At 33.0% G+C, this 18,076-nt stretch overlaps 2 protein-coding genes across 13 annotated transcripts; one reads left to right on the top strand and one right to left on the bottom strand.

Moving 5' to 3' along the window:
* Window positions 1-5,983: 5,983 nt before the first annotated feature.
* LOC8271241 lies at window positions 5,984-11,570 on the top strand. Of its 12 annotated transcripts, none has more exons than XM_048372099.1 (9): window positions 5,984-6,143; window positions 6,273-6,327; window positions 6,762-7,033; window positions 7,348-8,008; window positions 8,617-8,816; window positions 8,906-9,150; window positions 10,141-11,017; window positions 11,198-11,275; window positions 11,371-11,570. In XM_048372099.1, the coding sequence occupies exons 2-7, from the start codon at window positions 6,307-6,309 to the stop codon at window positions 10,830-10,832; spliced, it is 2,091 nt and encodes a 696-aa protein (XP_048228056.1). In that variant the 5' UTR covers window positions 5,984-6,143; window positions 6,273-6,306; the 3' UTR covers window positions 10,833-11,017; window positions 11,198-11,275; window positions 11,371-11,570. The 12 variants fall into 12 exon arrangements, with proteins under 12 accessions (XP_048228056.1, XP_015573170.1, XP_015573172.1 ...); XM_015717684.3 differs by having other exon boundaries at window positions 11,349-11,570; XM_015717686.3 differs by having other exon boundaries at window positions 11,341-11,570.
* Window positions 11,571-13,210: 1,640 nt separating this feature from the next.
* On the bottom strand, window positions 13,211-15,128 carry LOC8271240 (leucine-rich repeat extensin-like protein 3). Its single transcript, XM_002516554.3, has one exon. The coding sequence runs from the start codon at window positions 14,873-14,875 to the stop codon at window positions 13,325-13,327; it is 1,551 nt and encodes a 516-aa protein (XP_002516600.2). The 5' UTR covers window positions 14,876-15,128; the 3' UTR covers window positions 13,211-13,324.
* Window positions 15,129-18,076: the final 2,948 nt, after the last annotated feature.

Genomic DNA, 18,076 nt, shown 5'->3' with positions numbered 1-18,076 from the left:
TCTGTATGTTACTTGCAAAGGATGTTCTTCTATTGTTTTGAGTTTTTTTATCAATTTATGTTTTCTTCTGTTCTGAATGTGTGATGAATCTTTGGTTTTGTGGTTGTAGGCTTGGAGTTGTGACTGAATTAGCAGAGTTGAGCCAACTGAATTCAAGCTTAGATAAACTTGGATTGTTGGTTCTAGAGTTGAAGTTGGTACGGTTCAGTCAAAGCAGCTGAAGAAGGATATTTTCATTAAACTAAAAGCCTCAACTGGAGACAACGATAGAGAAGTTAGCAAAAATCATGTCTGTCTATGTATGTATAGAGAGATTGGATGGATTAGTAGTTGGTATTTTTCTTTTGTAAGTCTGTTTTGTATACCGACCAATCGATGTTTGGTGGTGTTGGTATTTTATTTTGTAGGACCTTTTGTTACTGTTGGTAGTTTGTTTTGTAGGACCTCTTTCACAGTTGTAGTGTAGAACTACAATGATTTCTTATTGTAGAATGTGCTATTAAATCAATAAAAGAAACATTTATTTCTATTTATATATGTAAATAATTCTTAAGATACAAATGCTGAAGTGGTGGTGTTGCAAAAGTATTAAATATTGCACTTTAAGTGATTACAAAATAGCAACTTGTATTAATTATGAAACACAAGAACATGACAATATAATTAAATGATTTTGTGGTCCTGATCAAAAAATAGTGTTGACACTGAGCGCAAAAACAAGCATGTGAATTCTGTCCTACAAGACCGCAAAAGCATATTTAGTCCTAAAAGCAAAAAAAAAAGTTCCTATATATAAATAAGTTTCTAATGTATTAAACAATCATAATGCCAAGCTAAGGCTTGTTGTTGTCTCTAAGACCTGCAGGCATCCAAGGCTTTTTCTTGTTTAAGGTTGTAGTCTCAATATTTCCTTTCCTCTTAGCCTTCTGAGTTGTTGCTTGCATCTTATCTTTCCCCTTTCCTAAACTTTTATTTGGAGTAGGATTAGATCCAAAAGTTTTCTTTGATGCTGTGAAAAGAGATGCAGATCTAGGAGGCATAAATGGCTTATTGCTCTTGTTCTTCACTGTCTTGCCCTTGCCCTTCTTTTTACCTGTCTTCATATTACTCTATTGCGACTCTTCATTCAGGCCATTTGATTGAGTTGAAATATCACTTAGCAACTCATTGATGCTTCTAGTATTTTGATGAGGTCTTTGTGTTCCTGCAATAGTTTGGCTTGACAGTAAATGAGTTACATTTTGCACCTGCATAAGTTAAAGTAAATATACATTAGGTTATTACAATATATTTAGTTATTAAAAATATACATATAACATGAACTTATTACCTGTGCAGTCCCAATTGGATCATTTTCTAAGGATTGGGCATTAGGGAGTTGGTCATTATGGAGTTGGTCAATCTCATCATGAGGAACTTCTTGGTTGCAGCTATTGTTTATCTGGTTTGCTCTTCTTTTTACCTAGTAAAACACAAAAATAATATTGTTCAAGGTGTTTTAAAAAACTTAATGTACATAAGCTTGAATTGAAATTGCTCTTGCTTGTAATTTTTTCATCCTAGGCTGTTTTGATCTAGATTTGCCATGACCATGGTATCTCTTATTGTAGCTTTATCTTCACAAATGGTGCAAGTCATCACTGGCCCTTTTTTGCTTACTTTGCCTTTTGTAGTAGAGCTGTCATCTCATCTTCTTCTAATCTCCTCTTTGCAACAGATCTACCTCTCTGTTTTGGTTGAACTGGAGCAGGAGGTAGCACAAGTGGTGCTGTGGCTCTTGGCCAAAATTCATAGCTAGTAGTAGGATTTAGCAAGTGGCTATATATTTTTAAATAAGTACTGACCTTGTAATAATCATCTAGATAATTCTCAGGATTATCATGCTTATACCAGATTGCACACATTGCATGGCAACATGGTATTCCAGTTAAATCAAACCTCCTATAAGTACATGTTCTCTCCTTAATGTTAACCACAAACTGCCCCCCAGGACCAACCACCTGAAACCTATCCCCCCTGACCACTCAGTTCTGAACATCCAGCAGAATTCTTTAGACTTCTCTAACTTAGCTATAATCTTAGGACAATATTGACTGGCATTTCTTTTCATAGCATCTCTCTTTTTTTGAATCCTTTTCATTAACTTTGTCCTAATGATCTCATTCATTGTTATAATTCCCTTAGTCATTGACTCTAGAATGAAGCTATTAAAACATTCACACAGATTATTTAATAACATGTCACATTTAGGGGTTGTCCTAAAATGTGACCTAGACCAATAGTGGGGGGGGGTATATTATTCATGTAGTTATGTCATCCTTTAGAAATTTCTGCAATTTTATCCATTATTTTCTGGAACATTTGCACATAACTAGCCCTAGCAGCCCCCCAAACTAACTTTTTTAGTCCTAATGTATTAAACTTTTTCTTGAAATTATTGTGGACATGTTTAACATAAAATCTATGTTCTGCATTGGGAAACATCTCTTCAATTGCAGGAATTAAACCCTAATTAAGCATAAAAAAGAATAAACCACAATTAACAACTCAAATATATAATAGTTCACATAAATGCTAAAAATTATTAAAATAAAAGGATTAGAAGCTTGTTCCTTTTGTCTGTCACTCACAAAGGTCTAGTGGTGACTGTTGTTGAGTTCCAAGTCAGCTGCAAGTAGGTCTAGGAACCATTTCCAGTTATTCTTGTTCTCCTTTTGAACAATTGCCCGTGTAACTGGATATATACAGTCGTTGGCATCAATTGCCACAGCTGTTAGTAGCTGCCCACCATAAATCCCTTTCAACCAGCAACCATCAATTGAGATTAAAGGTCTGCAATACTTGAACCCATCCTTTAGGGCAGCAAAACATACATATAAACCCTTGAACACTTGTTCCTCCAAATGAAGCACAATTGTTGACTCATGATTACTCCTTAGCAACTCAAGTTTGTAATCATGCAGTCTACCCAATTGATCTCTTTCATCATTATCAATGAACTTCAGAGCAATGTTCCTAGCTTTTCAAGCATTTAGCCTAGACACATTAACTGCCATATCCTCCTTAACAGTTTGAATAATAAATTAAATTGCCCAACTTGGATCAGCCATAAATCTTTCCACATACTTCATGGCAATGTAGTTAGCATTAACATGTATGTTATAGTGCTCTTTAATGCAACTTTTATCAAACTTTGCAGACTTGATTTGCACGGTGTTCTTATCATCTGTCTTCAAGTAAGCCCAAATAAAAAATCCACATTCCTTTTTGCACTTTGCTTTACATTTTGTTTTTGTATTTGGACAAAAAATAATTTGATTCCTGCTCCTTATTGAGTAGTTCTTCACTACATCTTTAAACTGCCTAAAAGTACTAAACAACAATGCCTATCTTCAAATTAGGGTTGGCCATATCTGTCTCCTAATTAAAAATTGGTCATTTTGTCTTCCTCGAATCAATATCACTTTCATCATATGAGGAGCATGACTTAAGCTCATCACTTGGTGCATAAACAGTCTCATCTAAACCCTCACCGCCAATTATTTCTTCATTAACCCTTGTTCTATCCTTTTCTAACTCCATATCAATAAAATTTTCAAATAATTCATCATCATCTTCATCATGCAAGTCATAATCAGAATCAACAAATTCAGGGTCTTCCTCATCAACCTCACTTTCAAACTCCTCACTATCATCATCACCATGACCATCATGTTCAATCTGTACCTCTTCTAAGCTAGTATCATCACTACTTAGCATTCTCACTTCCTCATATGATTCAATATTATCATCATGCACAACATTCTCAATTGGTTCTAAATGATCTTGTTGCATATTTACCTTATCCCTAGCATAAACATGAATTACTCTTGACTCATCAACACTTAAAGACATCTCAATACTATCACTATCATTATCTAAATTTCTCAAACCATCTGTGTCACTTTTCTTGGATGCTTCCAAAACATAGAAAATGATGCAGGTACCAGACCCAATTCTCTGGCCGTTGCATCTATCTCTAATCTTGACATTATATCAGCAGAACAAAAATCTATGCTCTGAACATCTCTAATTTCTGGCCTACCCTTACCATCTACCCAAAAACAATGCCATTCTATACTGGAGTATTCTGTATGAGGCACTACATATGGTAAAATGGATAAAACAAATCAATTTTCTCTATTTTACGGATTCTATAAAATACTTATACCAATCACTCAATACAAACACTAAGCTATATCATACAATGAAAATCAATAAGGAAAAGGGTTTCAAAACACCAAACACCAGAAGAAATACAGAACATAAGATCATCCTTTGCAAGTTACCAAAAACCAAACACAACCATCAACATGCAACATACAGAGTATAAGAACAAAATGCAAGTTACCATTATTTTAACTTAAGCTAAACTAAAATATAATATGCAAGTTATATGACTTACAGTACACAGGTTGCCTTTCGCTTTCTTCCCTTCGCCTCCATTCAAAAGACATTGTGCGATGCGGTTAACAATGTGTAATATAAAATGCAGTCAATAATGTGTAACGATCGACAATGAACTAAGTATAAGGACAGATTTTTGAATACGAGATTGCTTTAACAGTGGGGGTAACAGGAGTTACGGGGAATATGAGAGGGGAATAGAATTAGGGTCGAATTAGGGGAATTGAGATTTAATTTGGGGATGTTGCTGAGTCAGATTCATTAATTGACGTGGCACACGCTGAGAGGGCAAAACAACCGGAATATACCTACTCAGCATGCCACGTCACCACCGGTTGTCGGAATTTGGACATTTGGACTAAATTGATATACTTTTATGTACGTTTGGTATCAAATTGATTTAAATTAAAGTCTTGGTATCAAATTAATATATAGTGCCAAGGATTGGTACCAGCTGGGCAAATTACCTAGAAAAAAGCACTGCAGAAACTCGGGTGAAATCTCAAGTTCAATTTACTATAAATAAATAATTAATTAACAGTATGCCATCGGTCGTAATGAATTAAATTATCTGTGTGTTGAAATTTTTCTAATTTCTATCATATTTTCATTCTTTTCACAAAATTTGATATTTTTAAAAATTATTCATGACGTTTGTCATTTTTAAATTTTATTTATAATTTTATATTTATAATTTCTAAGAGAAAAATCATACCAACTTTGAATATATTAAGATATATAAAAATATATGTACCTTATTATTCATATATAACTACCTCAATTTATATGATTTTTTTTCAATTAATAAGTCTATTTGTCAATCTTGTACTTTATATATTAAGTAATTTTATCCTGATTTTATATTAATAGTAATTATTATCCGCCGCCCGCCCAGCTCCAGAATCATCTTATGCCCTACCCGACCCAACAACAGCCCCTCCTGCGCCAACCGAGCTAACAGCCCGATAATCACACTTTTGTTTACCTACCGTGTGGTTGCACTTTCCTGAGATGATTTTTCTTTCAATCAATAATTCTATTTGTCTATTTTGTACTTTATATATTATGTAACTTTATCCTAATTTCATATTAATAGTAATTTATTATATATATATATATATTTAGCAAATTCTTATAATTTTATCAATCTCTAAATATATATCTCTTATTTATCTATTATTTTTATGTGTAATTAAGAATAATAAAATGAAAATAATATTAAAAAATATAAACATAAAATTTTATAATAGAGAGAGTGAGAAAAATAATAGCAAAAAAATAATAAAAAATCTCTAATTGAAGATAGCTGAATATTAGATTCAAATATCAAAAACAAGATAAAATTATATGTTTTGTTATTGTAAATTAAAATTCACCATTTTGGCACTTTAGATAGTTTGACAAAATTACAATTATTTACACAATTCATATAGAAAATTATTATTAATTTAAAACAAGGATGAAATCGTAAAAATATATAAAATTCAGGATGGAAATACTCATTGGGTTTAGATTTTACAGTGTAATAAATTAAAATAAATAAAAAGTTCCAAAAACACAAACAAAAAAGTTCCACGACTAGTTTAGTAATGTCAGACAAATATGCGAGCCTTTTGGTAACTCGACTTCCATCCATGTGATCACTGTTCGTTCACTTGCAGAGAGAGAGAGAGAGAGCTTCAAAGGAAATTACTAAGGTTTCCAAATTAAGAATTCCTTTGAATTATTTGACTATAAATTCATTTTTCTAAGCTGATTGTTGCTTTTGCTTAATTGTTCTTTTGGCTTTTTTTTTTTTTCCTTTCTTCATCTGATTGATTTTGCAGGAAAGAGAGGGGTCTGATCTTTAATTCAGCAATTATGAAAGGCCATGAAGCTAAGGTAAAATTTCAAGTAAAAATGTTGTTATTTAAGCAATTTTTAGAATTTCTTGCTCTATGTTTCTTGATGTTTTAGTTACTGAGTAGTTGAGAAATTTTGCACTCATAAGATTGTTACTTGGTTCATTTTTTTAGATATTTCCTGTCACTTTTTGGGAGTTCTCTTGAAATTTAACTAAAATGCAACCTGCTTACGTGCAGTTCTTATACTTCTGCTTCCTTTCTTGCCTCCACTATCAGAAAGCTTGTAAATTTTTGTCTTTGTTCTCTACTGTTTAAAAAAGAAAACTAAAATCTATTAGTATTGCAGTGAAAATAATTTTAATTATAAACCCTAATAGTGAATGCAAGAGAGAGGGCCTATTCTATTCATCTTTCTTTGAGTTGGATTTGCTTGAATAGATAAAATGATATTTTCATCTTACATTACTACAGATGCCAAGAATGGAGGACATTCTTAACCTTCCAGTGCAAGATCCTCCCTGTGCAGAGTTTTCTGCAGCAAATATAAAGTGGGTAAAGGTCGAAGGTGGTCGCCAAGGTGGTGATGATATTGCTCTCGTCCCTTTTTCTAGAGTCGAGGATTTTGTCAAAGGAGAATCTTCTAACGCAGAATGTCCTGCTAGTTTTCGTGTTGAGTCAAGGAGGAAAAGATCTGAAGGTAGCATCAGCAAACCAAGGGTTGATGGCTATCTTGAATATACATTGTAAGTCACAATCTTGTGTGTGATGCTTGGAGCTCATGTTCTTTCATTAGTTATGTTTAAAACTGTGTAGAAAAGATGATGCTTGGTTTTGTGAATATGCTCTTTGCCAAGAGCTACTTGAATCACTGGTCTTCTTTTTGGTCATTGAGGCAAATATGCAGAATGAATTTTTATTTTCCCTCTGAAGCTCAGCAGTTTTACTTTGTTGTTCCTGTTTGAAATATTACCTGGGAAGAGATTTTTTTTTTTTTTTTTTTATATCTTAAGTTCTATAAAGGTTGGAATTAGTAACCCGAATAATCCAAGTATTACAGATATTGGTGTTCATATGGTCCTGAAGATTACCGAGATAGTGAGTCTGGTATAGGGGATGGCTCAAATGTGAAACCTGCAACCGGGAAGGGGAGCAGGCCTGGAAGGCGGCATATGATGCGAGGTTGCCTTTGCCATTTTACTGTAAAGCGCTTATACACCCGCCCGCTCCTGGCTCTAATCATATATAATCAAAGAAAACATGTAGATAAAACAGGGGCGCCATGCCATGGGATACTTGATCTGGATGCCGTTGGGACAAGAGCTATGTATGCGCCAAGGATTTCAGAAGAATTGCGCCAGAAAGTAATGGCAATGCTTTATGTTGGAATGTCATTGGACAATATAATACAGCATCATGCAGAGGTGGTGCAAGGACATGGTGGTCCTCATAATCGTGATGATTTTCTGACTCGGAATGATGTTCGTAACATGGAGAGGGTTGTTCGTAATTCTTCTCACAAATTGCATGCAAATGATGATTCCAGTTTTAAAATATGGGTGCAGCGCCATCAGAAGCATGTCTTTTTCTTCCAAGATAATTCTGGTTCAGATCCATTTATTCTGGGAATACAGACAGATTGGCAGTTGCAGCAGATGCTCCGCTATGGGCATACTGGTTCTATAGCTTCTCATTCAAAATTTGGCTCAAAGAAACTTAAGGTAATTCATGCATTCTCTCTCCTCGCTCTGCCCCGCACCCCTAATGCAGAACAAGTAACTCTAAGCTTAGAAATCTGTGATCATTGCCACTATCCATCCCAAGTTAGGTTATAAAATATCTTGAGAATCATGACTGCGTATAGGAATAAGTTGAGAGGTTGCCATACTCGCAGTCTTTGCAAAAATTGAAAAGAAGAGCCTTCCTTATTCTTTTTCCTTTCAAATTATGTTTTATCTTTTAGGATATTGAAAGAAAGAGTGGTTTTCAGGAATAAGTGTTCTGTTTTATATATTTAAGAGCTCCAGTAATTATCATGGTAAATATTGTGGTAACGCTGACTCATAGAAGTTTCACCCTAAGCCTCTTTCCTTTGAATATTTTATAGCCAAGTTTGATGATGTCACATTATTTTCAATTGTTAATGCATTGTAAATTTCATGTTTTTCTTTGCAACTGTGTGTTGAATCATCCAGTTGATGAGACATCTGAAACCATTGTGGCTAAAGTTGGGTGGAAATGAAATTCAGTACATTAAAGAATATGAAATCTAGCCAGCATTCATACAAATGGCACTTGATAATTATATGGTAATTTCCCCTTTTTACAGTATCCTCTGTGTACTTTACTTGTTTTCGATTCATCTCAAAATGCAATTCCGGTTGCTTGGATCATTACATCTTCATTTCTTAGCCAAGAGATCCACAAATGGTTTAGTTCTCTAGCTGAAAAAATCCGAACCAAGGATCCAAGGTGGAGGCCCAGTGCCTTTCTAGTTGATGATCCTTCCCTTGACATATCTATCATAAGGTAAATTTTCAAGCGGGGCACTTTAAGCTCATGTTTTTAACTTTGACTTTGAAAAGGAAATATAAATGCAAAATCATTCATATTTGCAGAGAGGCTTTCCATTGCCGGGTACTATTATGTACCTGGCATGTTCGCCGTTCTTGGATAAGAAGCCTTTTAAAGAAATGCTGCAACATTGATGTGCAACGGGAGATGTTTAAGCACTTAGGGTGGGTTTTGTATTCCACAAGAAGTGCAGCAAATGCTGCGGATGCAATTGAAGAGTTTATGCAAGTCTATGTTGATCAAAGTATTTTTATAGATTATTTCAAGAGGAGGTGGTTACCATATATAGGTTTGTGCATCTTTTATGCTTGGTATCCACCAGGAATTGCATTTATTTTCTTTGGGAGGAACTTCTATTTATCTATCCTTTGATAGTACCGTCTTTCCAACTGTGAACAAATTTCTTATCCATTTTTATCACTGATAGTAATTTCTTATTTTCCCACCGCCAGTCTTGTGCCACATTGTTTTAGGTAGACAGCATAAATGGTATATTCAAATTAACCTGTGCATATTAATTTTTGAAATAACCAACTCTTATATATAATATTATTCTAAAAGTTATTGCAGTAATCATTGTTATTAGGATCAGTTTTATCAGAAAGGGTTATGGTCTTTAATAACTTTAATATGTTAAGACAACGTCAAATAATGTTATCTGCTAGATTTCTAATATTGTTTTTCGCCAAATACATTCTGAAATGTAACAAATTATGCATACATGAAATCTCCTGATATAGCTATCGATAGTTCTGAACTTCCCACAGTTGACATCTATTTAGATCAGTGGTACATATTATGTATGTTAAAATGGGGTAAAATGAAATGAAAGAGAATTTGATATGCTTCTGACATAGAATGTATTATGGCTAGGAGGTACAGTGGAAAATGTTGACTCATTTATATTTTCAAAATATGTAGCTTTTTTTTCAGGGGTAATATGGCAACTATCCATGTTATCATCTGATTTGGTCACACAATGTGGCTGAAAAAATGAGATTTAGAGACCTTGATTGAGGTTGTAGCCAAAAAGAAAACTAAAAATACCTTGATTATGGCATAAATTCATAGCTTTTTTTGCATTTTGTTCTGAATGTTAAACTCAATGTACTTGTTTTTAATCATATTGTCTTGGGTAGTCAGGATGCATGTAACATGTAGCCTCACCACTTAAAACTCTTAAAAATATATACTTTTACTCGTATTCTCATTCATGTAATTACAGTTCTAACAGTTGTGATTTTGAACATTGATCATAACTTGCCTCTTATCCTTGCAGAGTTGTGGGTTAATGGCATTAGGTCTCTCCCTCTGGCTGGCACAGAGCCCTTGGCTGCAATTGAATCCTACCACATAAGATTGAAATCCAAGCTTTTGGATGAGCAATATGCTAATTTCTGGAAAAGGATCGACTGGTTGGTCCATACTTTGACAACTGCATTTCACTCCTCATATTGGTTAGATCAATACAGCGTAGAAACTGGGTATTTTGCAGATGTAAGGGACAAGTCTTCCTTAGAAAATGCCTGGTATCAGGCTCTGCACATTTCTGATGTTGATGTGATGTTAGATGAGCAAAATCTCCAACTTGCAAAAGTTATCTCTCAAACTGACAGAAGCCTGGCATATATTATTTGGAATCCTGGTACAGAATTCTCCCTCTGTGACTGTCCCTGGTCAAGGCTGGGAAATCTCTGTAAGCATATCGTCAAGGTGGCAATCTTATGTAAAAATCGACAAGTTGCGAGGCCATTGTTGGTAGCTCAAGTCTATCGGCAAGCCTTGCTTGCTCTTCTGCAGGATCCCCCTGACAATCCTTTAGTTCTTGAGCATGCAATTTTTCATGCGACTCGCTTGCAACAGGATATCAAAGGCTTGGAAGACTTGTCCAATAATGGGTTGCTCCAGCCTTTACCTCCAGAAATGAATCCTCAATTAGGAGATAGTATTCTTTTTCCACGATATCTTTGATTGGGCCATTCAGAAGATGGTCAGCTCAGAGCCTTTCTAGCTGTATGACATTTTTGAATGAGACTTGGAAGTTAGCTTTTTCTCGCTGGCAATCAATCTGAATACCTAACCAAGTTGGAATTTGCACCAGTGCTATGAAAAGTTTCAAGTCCTGCTTATGGAACTTGGAGTCTTTACCTGCGGAGGTATATTATAATATCTTCAGTGCTTTGATTTGTTGTATCCTTAGCTGGGGCCTTGAGAGAAACTAGAAAAATAAGAAAGTTGGTTATTTCAAGGTTTGTCACTAAATTGCTTTGTACCTGTGAATTTGTGTGTCTGCCATGTTTCCTTCAGCTGAATATTTTTTGACTCTGCAACAGCAGGAAATGTAATATGCTGGATCCACGGACAGATCAATGGCTTGTAATTTAGATGGACATTTCCTGGGAACTTGGCAATAGGTGAGCACATTCAGAAATAAACTGAATCTGTTTGTAACTGAATCTAATATCATCTATATGGAAAGTCTTGCAGATGGCTGATATTTTGGCTCCAGGGCATGGTTTGCTTATCAGATGACTTGCAAGAGTGGAGAGGATGTGCACAATGGGAATCCTAAGCATATGTTATCAAGATAGTGGAAGATGACCCATGCGAGAATCAAATCTTGACAACACAAAAAGGAAGTAATGTCCAAAAGATTTTAGGTTTCATAAATTAATAGAGATAGTTAAATAATTACAATATTAAAAATTATGGTAGAGATTTTTATTAGTAGAATTTAAATTTAAATTTCTATTTTTAAAATTATTTTTATAAATATTTTTAATAATAAATATAATTGAGTTAAAAAAATTAACTATAAATTTGTAATTATTATAAATTATTGTTATTAATTTATATCATTAAATATAATATAATATATTTAATAGTAAATTATACTTTCAATGGCCATTTAACATACTAAAAGTAATCGCTAATAAGAAATTTAATTTATCAGTAATCAGTTACTCGTTATCAACTGTCAGCTATAAGTCATCAGCTATATTGATCAGTTGAATCAAACAAGCCATTGTTTCTTAAATTGACAATAATTAATAAGGCAATTCATATCTCACTAGGATTACACAACAATTTATTTAAGCTATTCATATGAATAGACACAGCCATCCATTAAACTAAAAGAAAAAGGATAAAATAATTCACATGGTATTGCAGTATATCGACCAAAAGGAAGTTTGTTACATAATTCAAAATTCTGAAAATGTGAATGAAATAAGTGCTTGTCATTAAGAAATCTGAAAATGGGAAAGAAAGAAGTGCTTGTCATTAAAACAAAGAAACGAACTATTTGCACCTAAACAAGAATTATCTCTCTTTTGCATTCCATCAACCTGTTTATTTAAAACAGAAAAAAATAAAAATAAAAAATAAAAAAAATAACTAACAATGTCACATTTCAATTATTTCATTTTCTATTGGACGTAGATAATGAATTCTGAATAATAGAGTGGAGAGCATATTCACCTGTCATTTAGACCAACTCGGACAATTATTATTTATTAATAGAATATTAAACACAAGAACCCTTTTTCTTTTCTCTAATTTAAGGGTAAAGAATTAATAATACATCTGGAGAAAGATGATTAAAAACATAAAGTAAATGAGGCGAAAGATTTGCTAAAGAATTCCTAACAAAGTAAAAGAAGCAAGGGGATGGCGGTTGAATGAATACAAGGAAAATTCTGCTCAGTTTTTAGTGTTAAAAGGATGATGAATAAATAAATATTATACCTAATGTATACACCATAATTAATAAAAAAAGTAATATATAAGTATGAGTATTTTATATTTTAATATTAAGTAATTAATACAGATTTTATTATTTAAAATTAATAAATATGATTTGATAATATAGATAGGAATATTCACTAAGGGAGGTAAAAATATATTACGATTAGGTACAATATTAATTCAACAGGTAGATTGCTAGATATATAAATAGGAGAGAAGGCATTATACTTATTTCCCCCCTTTGAATAAAGAATATATCGCATTATCAGTTTTATACTAAATGACAAAGAAACAAAATCCTGATATATAAGATATATGAATCTGAAACCATATCAATGGAAATAAAAAGATAAAAAAATTCTGATATATAAGATATATGAATTTAATCTCTGTGGTTACAATTCCTGCAACCTGCTATATTCTAGGCTACATCTTCCATCTTATTAACAACAATAACCAAAAAATTTAAATAAAAAAAAAAAAAAGAGAAAAATGAAAAGACAACTAAATATTAAGATGTAGGTAATTAATTTCTCTATGTTCCTTTCTTTTTCCAGTCTTACTAAAGTTTAAGCTTGTATCATACTGTGTGATGCAAAACATGAGTAAAAAAGATGGTTAGAATGATTTTGTAGCTAGCTAGCACATTCTTTGCTTTTCTTGTTCCAAGGAGTAAATAACAAGGGATCAAACTAAAGTCTAAACAAAAGAATGAATTAGTAAAATGGGGGTGGAGGTGCATATGGTACGCCCATGACTGGTGGGAATATATGATTGTATGTTGGAGCTGGTGGTGGTTGTTCAAGGCATGGTGGAGGTGATGGAGGTGGAGGAGGGTTCACACATGGAGGTGGTGATGGTGGTGGTGACTGATAAGTAGGTGGTGGTGGTGGTGAATAGAAAGGAGGTGGCGGTGGTGGTGGCAGTGGCGATGGCGATGGCGGTGGAGGTGGAGGTGGAGGTGGAGGTGGAGGTGAGAGTGGAGGAGAAGGTGGCGGCGGAGGAGAGAAAGGTGGTGGAGGAGGTGATGACAGAGGAGGAGACGGGTTAGGCTTATGACAATTAAAAGCTTGACAATCAACAGGCCTAGACTTCAGGAACATTATACATTGCAACCGAGATCTTTGCGTTGGTCTACCCCTCAAACAATTCCTGAAATCATCAAATTCTTCAACTTCCAAGCACACAGGCGGCTCGCCAGTGATAAAGTTGTAAGCAAAACTAAAATTCTGCAATTTGGGAAGTAAACATACACTCTCAGGAATAGTACCTGATAGAAAGTTATGTGACACATCGAAATGTTCCAAGTTTTTCAGTTTTCCAATTGTGTCGGGAAGTTCTCCCATCAACTTGTTATAACTTGCATCAAAAACTTGCAACTTCTTAAGCAATCCTATCTCCTCAGGAAAACATGAACTTAGCCCATTGTTTCTCAGGATCAGCTCGTATAATGTTCCAGACATGTTCCGGAAACTCGCTGGTAAGCATCCGTGGAAATTATTGTTTGCAAGAACAAGGGCGGAAACGGGAGAGTTACCAATATTATCAGGTAATTTGAAAGAAAACCTGTTATCGTTTATAAATATGGCATCAAGATCTTTATCAAATAGCTCCCTTGGGACATTTCCTTCGAACTCATTGAACCGAAGATCAAGATACTTGAGGTCTGGCAAATCAAGAACAACGTTAGGAAACCTCCCTGCGAAGCGATTGTTGCTTAGATCCAACTCATAAAGAAGATTCAGGTTTTTCAAACTTTTGGGTACTCTTCCGCAGAATCTGTTGGAGTTAATATGGAACAATGCAATATCGGTCAGGAGTCCTAGCTCTTCAACTAAGTGGCCAGCAATGTCGCCATGATTTAAGTCGATTGCAGCAACTGTCTGAATGGATGAATTGTCTGGAGCGGTCCAACAGAAGATGCCAGTGTAGCTGCATACATCGCATCCCACCCAGTTTGCCGTCAGGTTATTTGGGTCGGAGATCATGGCTTGCTTCCATGATTGGAGGGCAATGTAGGCAGTTTTGAGTCTTGGGTTGTCAAATTTAAAGGAAGATGTCTTTGAACCCAACCCCACATGATCATCCGCTGCCACAACGTTCTCCCTGTAAGGCAAAAGCTTTCTTTGGGTTTGTTTGATATGTAGTGCTGGTGGCTGTGAGCTTGTGATGGCTGCATTGGCACAAGTAAAGAAGTATTGTGCAGTGGAGAGACAAATGAGAGTTAGAGTAGTAAAAAATAGAAGAGAATGAGTCTTTTTCTTCATCAGACACCACCTAATTCTCAAAGTAAGACTACCCAACCCTTTTTCTTATTCAGTTTAGATCTTAAAATAGGTGGTAGCAACAGAGGTGAAGATTTAGGAGGTGGGAGAGATGATATTGTTGTGCTTGCAAGTTTAATTTCTAAGAGTAGAGAAAATATAGTAGTAACAGGAAGGTTACCCAACTTGGTTTGCTGGGTTACAGAGCTAACTCTATTTTGTGGCCATGAGTGAAACTCTGCAGAAATTTAAGTTGAACTATTCGGAGAAGGGCTGCCGAAATTTGTGGAGAATTCTCATGTCAGAATAAATATAAGCTTTCCTGTCACAACATGTCAATAGAGTAAGAACGTTGCATGGTTACAATTTGTTTCTGCGCTAATTTATCGGTTGGTCTTGCTCTTGAGCTAATCAATGGGAACTCCCATGCTTTTGAATTAACATTATGTTATTCTTTTACTAAATTAAATTCATTTTTCAATTCTTTTGTATCCCAATTGAATTGTATATATAGATTTTAACTTAATATATATGTAGTGAATGACCACATCAATCCCACTTAAATTAAAAAAAAAAAAAGGTTAGTAAGATTTTAATAAGATTTGTTTTAGTAATTTGTCTCCTCTTTTTTTTTTTTTTTTTACTTTTATATATGTTATAAATTATAAATATATATAAAAGTCAAGTCTTAAAAATTTTCTGACAAGTGGCATAGTATGTATGGATAATTTTTATATTTATTGTATTAACTTTTCTTATTAAATAAATTATGTTAATCTTAAAATATACTAACTTGTGAATATGTTAAATAATAATATCAAAATTAAGAGGAAAAAATTCTCAAGAATAATATTAGAAAATATTCCTAAAATACTAAGATTTGATATGATATTGTCAATTAAACTATTATTTCATTTCAGTTCAGTCCTTGTAAATTTAAAATGAAGTAGCAGTAGGAGTGGCTAGTCAGGACTCTGAAACTTCTCGCTCGAATCGTGTGGGCAGAAGAAGTGGGCTAGAAAATGCCAAGTGGGCCCCATTAGTCTTTCGGCTTCTATCCTCTACATCAACCGCACCACACCTTCTCTGCTCTTATTGCTCTACATCTACATTAGAATATCCCTTTTCGTTATTTTCTTACTTATGTACAAGTAGGGAGATCCAAATCTGAAAAATTAGTTCAATTAATATATGCTTTTATATTAATTTATTGTAAATCTATTTTTTTAATTATATATGACTAATATTTTAATTAAATAATTAATAGTACTTATATATAGTACTAGCCGTTATTAGTAATTTTCTCCATAAAAAGCTCCATACTTATTAAAATATAAAAGAATAGGTCGAAGACTCAACCGAAATCCTACCATGCTTATATACAAAGCGTTATTATGTAATTTTTATTATTTAGTAATTTTATCTTGTGTAATTTTTATATATGTTAAATGCTATTAATAATAAATAGAAAGATCACACATATAATATTAATATTTAATAATATATATTTATGACAAAAAGAGCACGACCCAAACTAAATATACCCAAAAATAGAAACAAAAAGAAGCTTACTATAAACTGTCCCTCTTTTGCAAACCCCAGCTCTAACTAAAGAAGCTTCCAGAGAAAAAAATATTAAAACTTTTAAAAGTTTAAAATTAAACCTCGACTTTATTAAGCCTTTGAAAGGTTCATATCCAAATGGGTGGAACTTCTTGCCCAAGTCTTCAAAATTCTTCTAATCAAAACGGCCAAGTAAAAGAAAAAAATATATTCTTTGTAGTTGATTATTCGCAATAATTGAGGTTAAGGTTCATAATTCTAAAAATGATGCATACTCATTGCCACGTGTCATTGCTTCAGATTATTGAAGACTAATGTTTGTGCCGCATTGTTTCCCTTTCATTTTAAAAGTTATAATAATGGTGCATCATTGATGGTCACTCAAATATCTGTTTCAGAATGATTATTATACCTATAAACATGCGACACGTTAGACATCTATAGCATTGAGAACAAAACAACCGTAGCATGTTTGGTGCTGTGGATTTTCAAGCAGAAATGTTCACTACTATCGTATTATAATGAAAGAACTGAGGTTTAATCCCAAGATTATGAACTGATTAAGTTTTATCATGTGTTTTTAGGAAATAAAGTCTAATTTTGCCGCCAATTTTATTGTTTGAGTTCAGTTTAGCTCTTTTTAAATTTTTAAATATTTTAATTTTAATTTTTATATGTTTAGCTCAAATTATTACAAAAATAAAAGAATGAGTTACACAATTCCTAAAAAGAGAGTAGATATAATAAAAAAAAAATATTAATTTTTTATACTAAATTATTTAAATTAAAAATTATATCCTAATATTTAAATAAAATATAATAAAAAATAAATATTGATACAATTTCCTTATTATTTTTTTAATAATAACAGTGAAAAAGACAGTTATAGTAGTAGTGATGCCGAGAGCGGTAAAAGTGAGAGCAGTTTCAATGAGAATAATAGTGGTAATAACTATTTATTATTTAATTACATTAATTGTACTAAAATTATAAATAGTTTTTAAATTATGTTAAAATTTTTTAATTATTTTTTATTTTCAAAAAAATAGCTCTCACTCTCTTTTTTTTCTTTTCAAAATAGGATTAATTTAAGCCAGTATACAAAGATTTGAGCTAAAAAATCTATAAATTTGAAAAAGAACTAAATTGAACTCGTGTAATAAAGTTGGCGGCCGATTTACACTTTATTCCTTTTTTCTTGTGTATATATAATTAGAGTTAATCTAGAGCATGCAAAGTAAAATCCATACGAATGGTAAAATAGAATTTTAATACAGTTGTATATCTAAAGTTCAAATTCGAAATTTTAGTTAAATTAGAAAAGACATCCACCATCTTATTTATATAATTTTTAATGTTGTTATCATTTATTTAATTAAAAATTAAAGAATCAATTGGACTCCTAAATTATTTTTAAAGTTCTAATTCCTCAAAATCAACTTATTGATCTTTTTATCTGTTGTTGGTGAAAATAGAAGAGATGATAATGATGTTACCTCTAAAAAAAACTAAAATTGTAATGGATATTTTAAAATTAAGATTAGGACTATAAATTAGTAAAATATTTTATAAGTTATACGGAGCTTGGCTCAATATAAAATTCGTTTGAAAATATTTATTAAATTAATCGAATTGAATTCA

The sequence above is a fragment of the Ricinus communis genome, chromosome 3, assembly GCF_019578655.1.
Source record: "Ricinus communis isolate WT05 ecotype wild-type chromosome 3, ASM1957865v1, whole genome shotgun sequence".
Taxonomy (NCBI): domain Eukaryota; kingdom Viridiplantae; phylum Streptophyta; class Magnoliopsida; order Malpighiales; family Euphorbiaceae; genus Ricinus; species Ricinus communis.
The sequence above is the reverse complement of the archived record's forward strand: the minus strand, read 5'-3'. Positions and strand labels throughout refer to the sequence as shown.

Coding starts and splice junctions, on each gene's coding strand:
- LOC8271241 (XM_048372099.1), top strand. CDS start 6,307: ATGAAAGGCCATGAAGCTAAG. Junction 8,009..8,616: donor TTGGCTCAAAGAAACTTAAG/GTAATTCATGCA, acceptor CCCTTTTTACAG/TATCCTCTGTGTACTTTACT. Junction 8,817..8,905: donor CTTGACATATCTATCATAAG/GTAAATTTTCAA, acceptor TCATATTTGCAG/AGAGGCTTTCCATTGCCGGG.
- LOC8271240 (XM_002516554.3), bottom strand. CDS start 14,875: ATGAAGAAAAAGACTCATTCTCTTCTATTTTTTACTACTCTAACTCTC.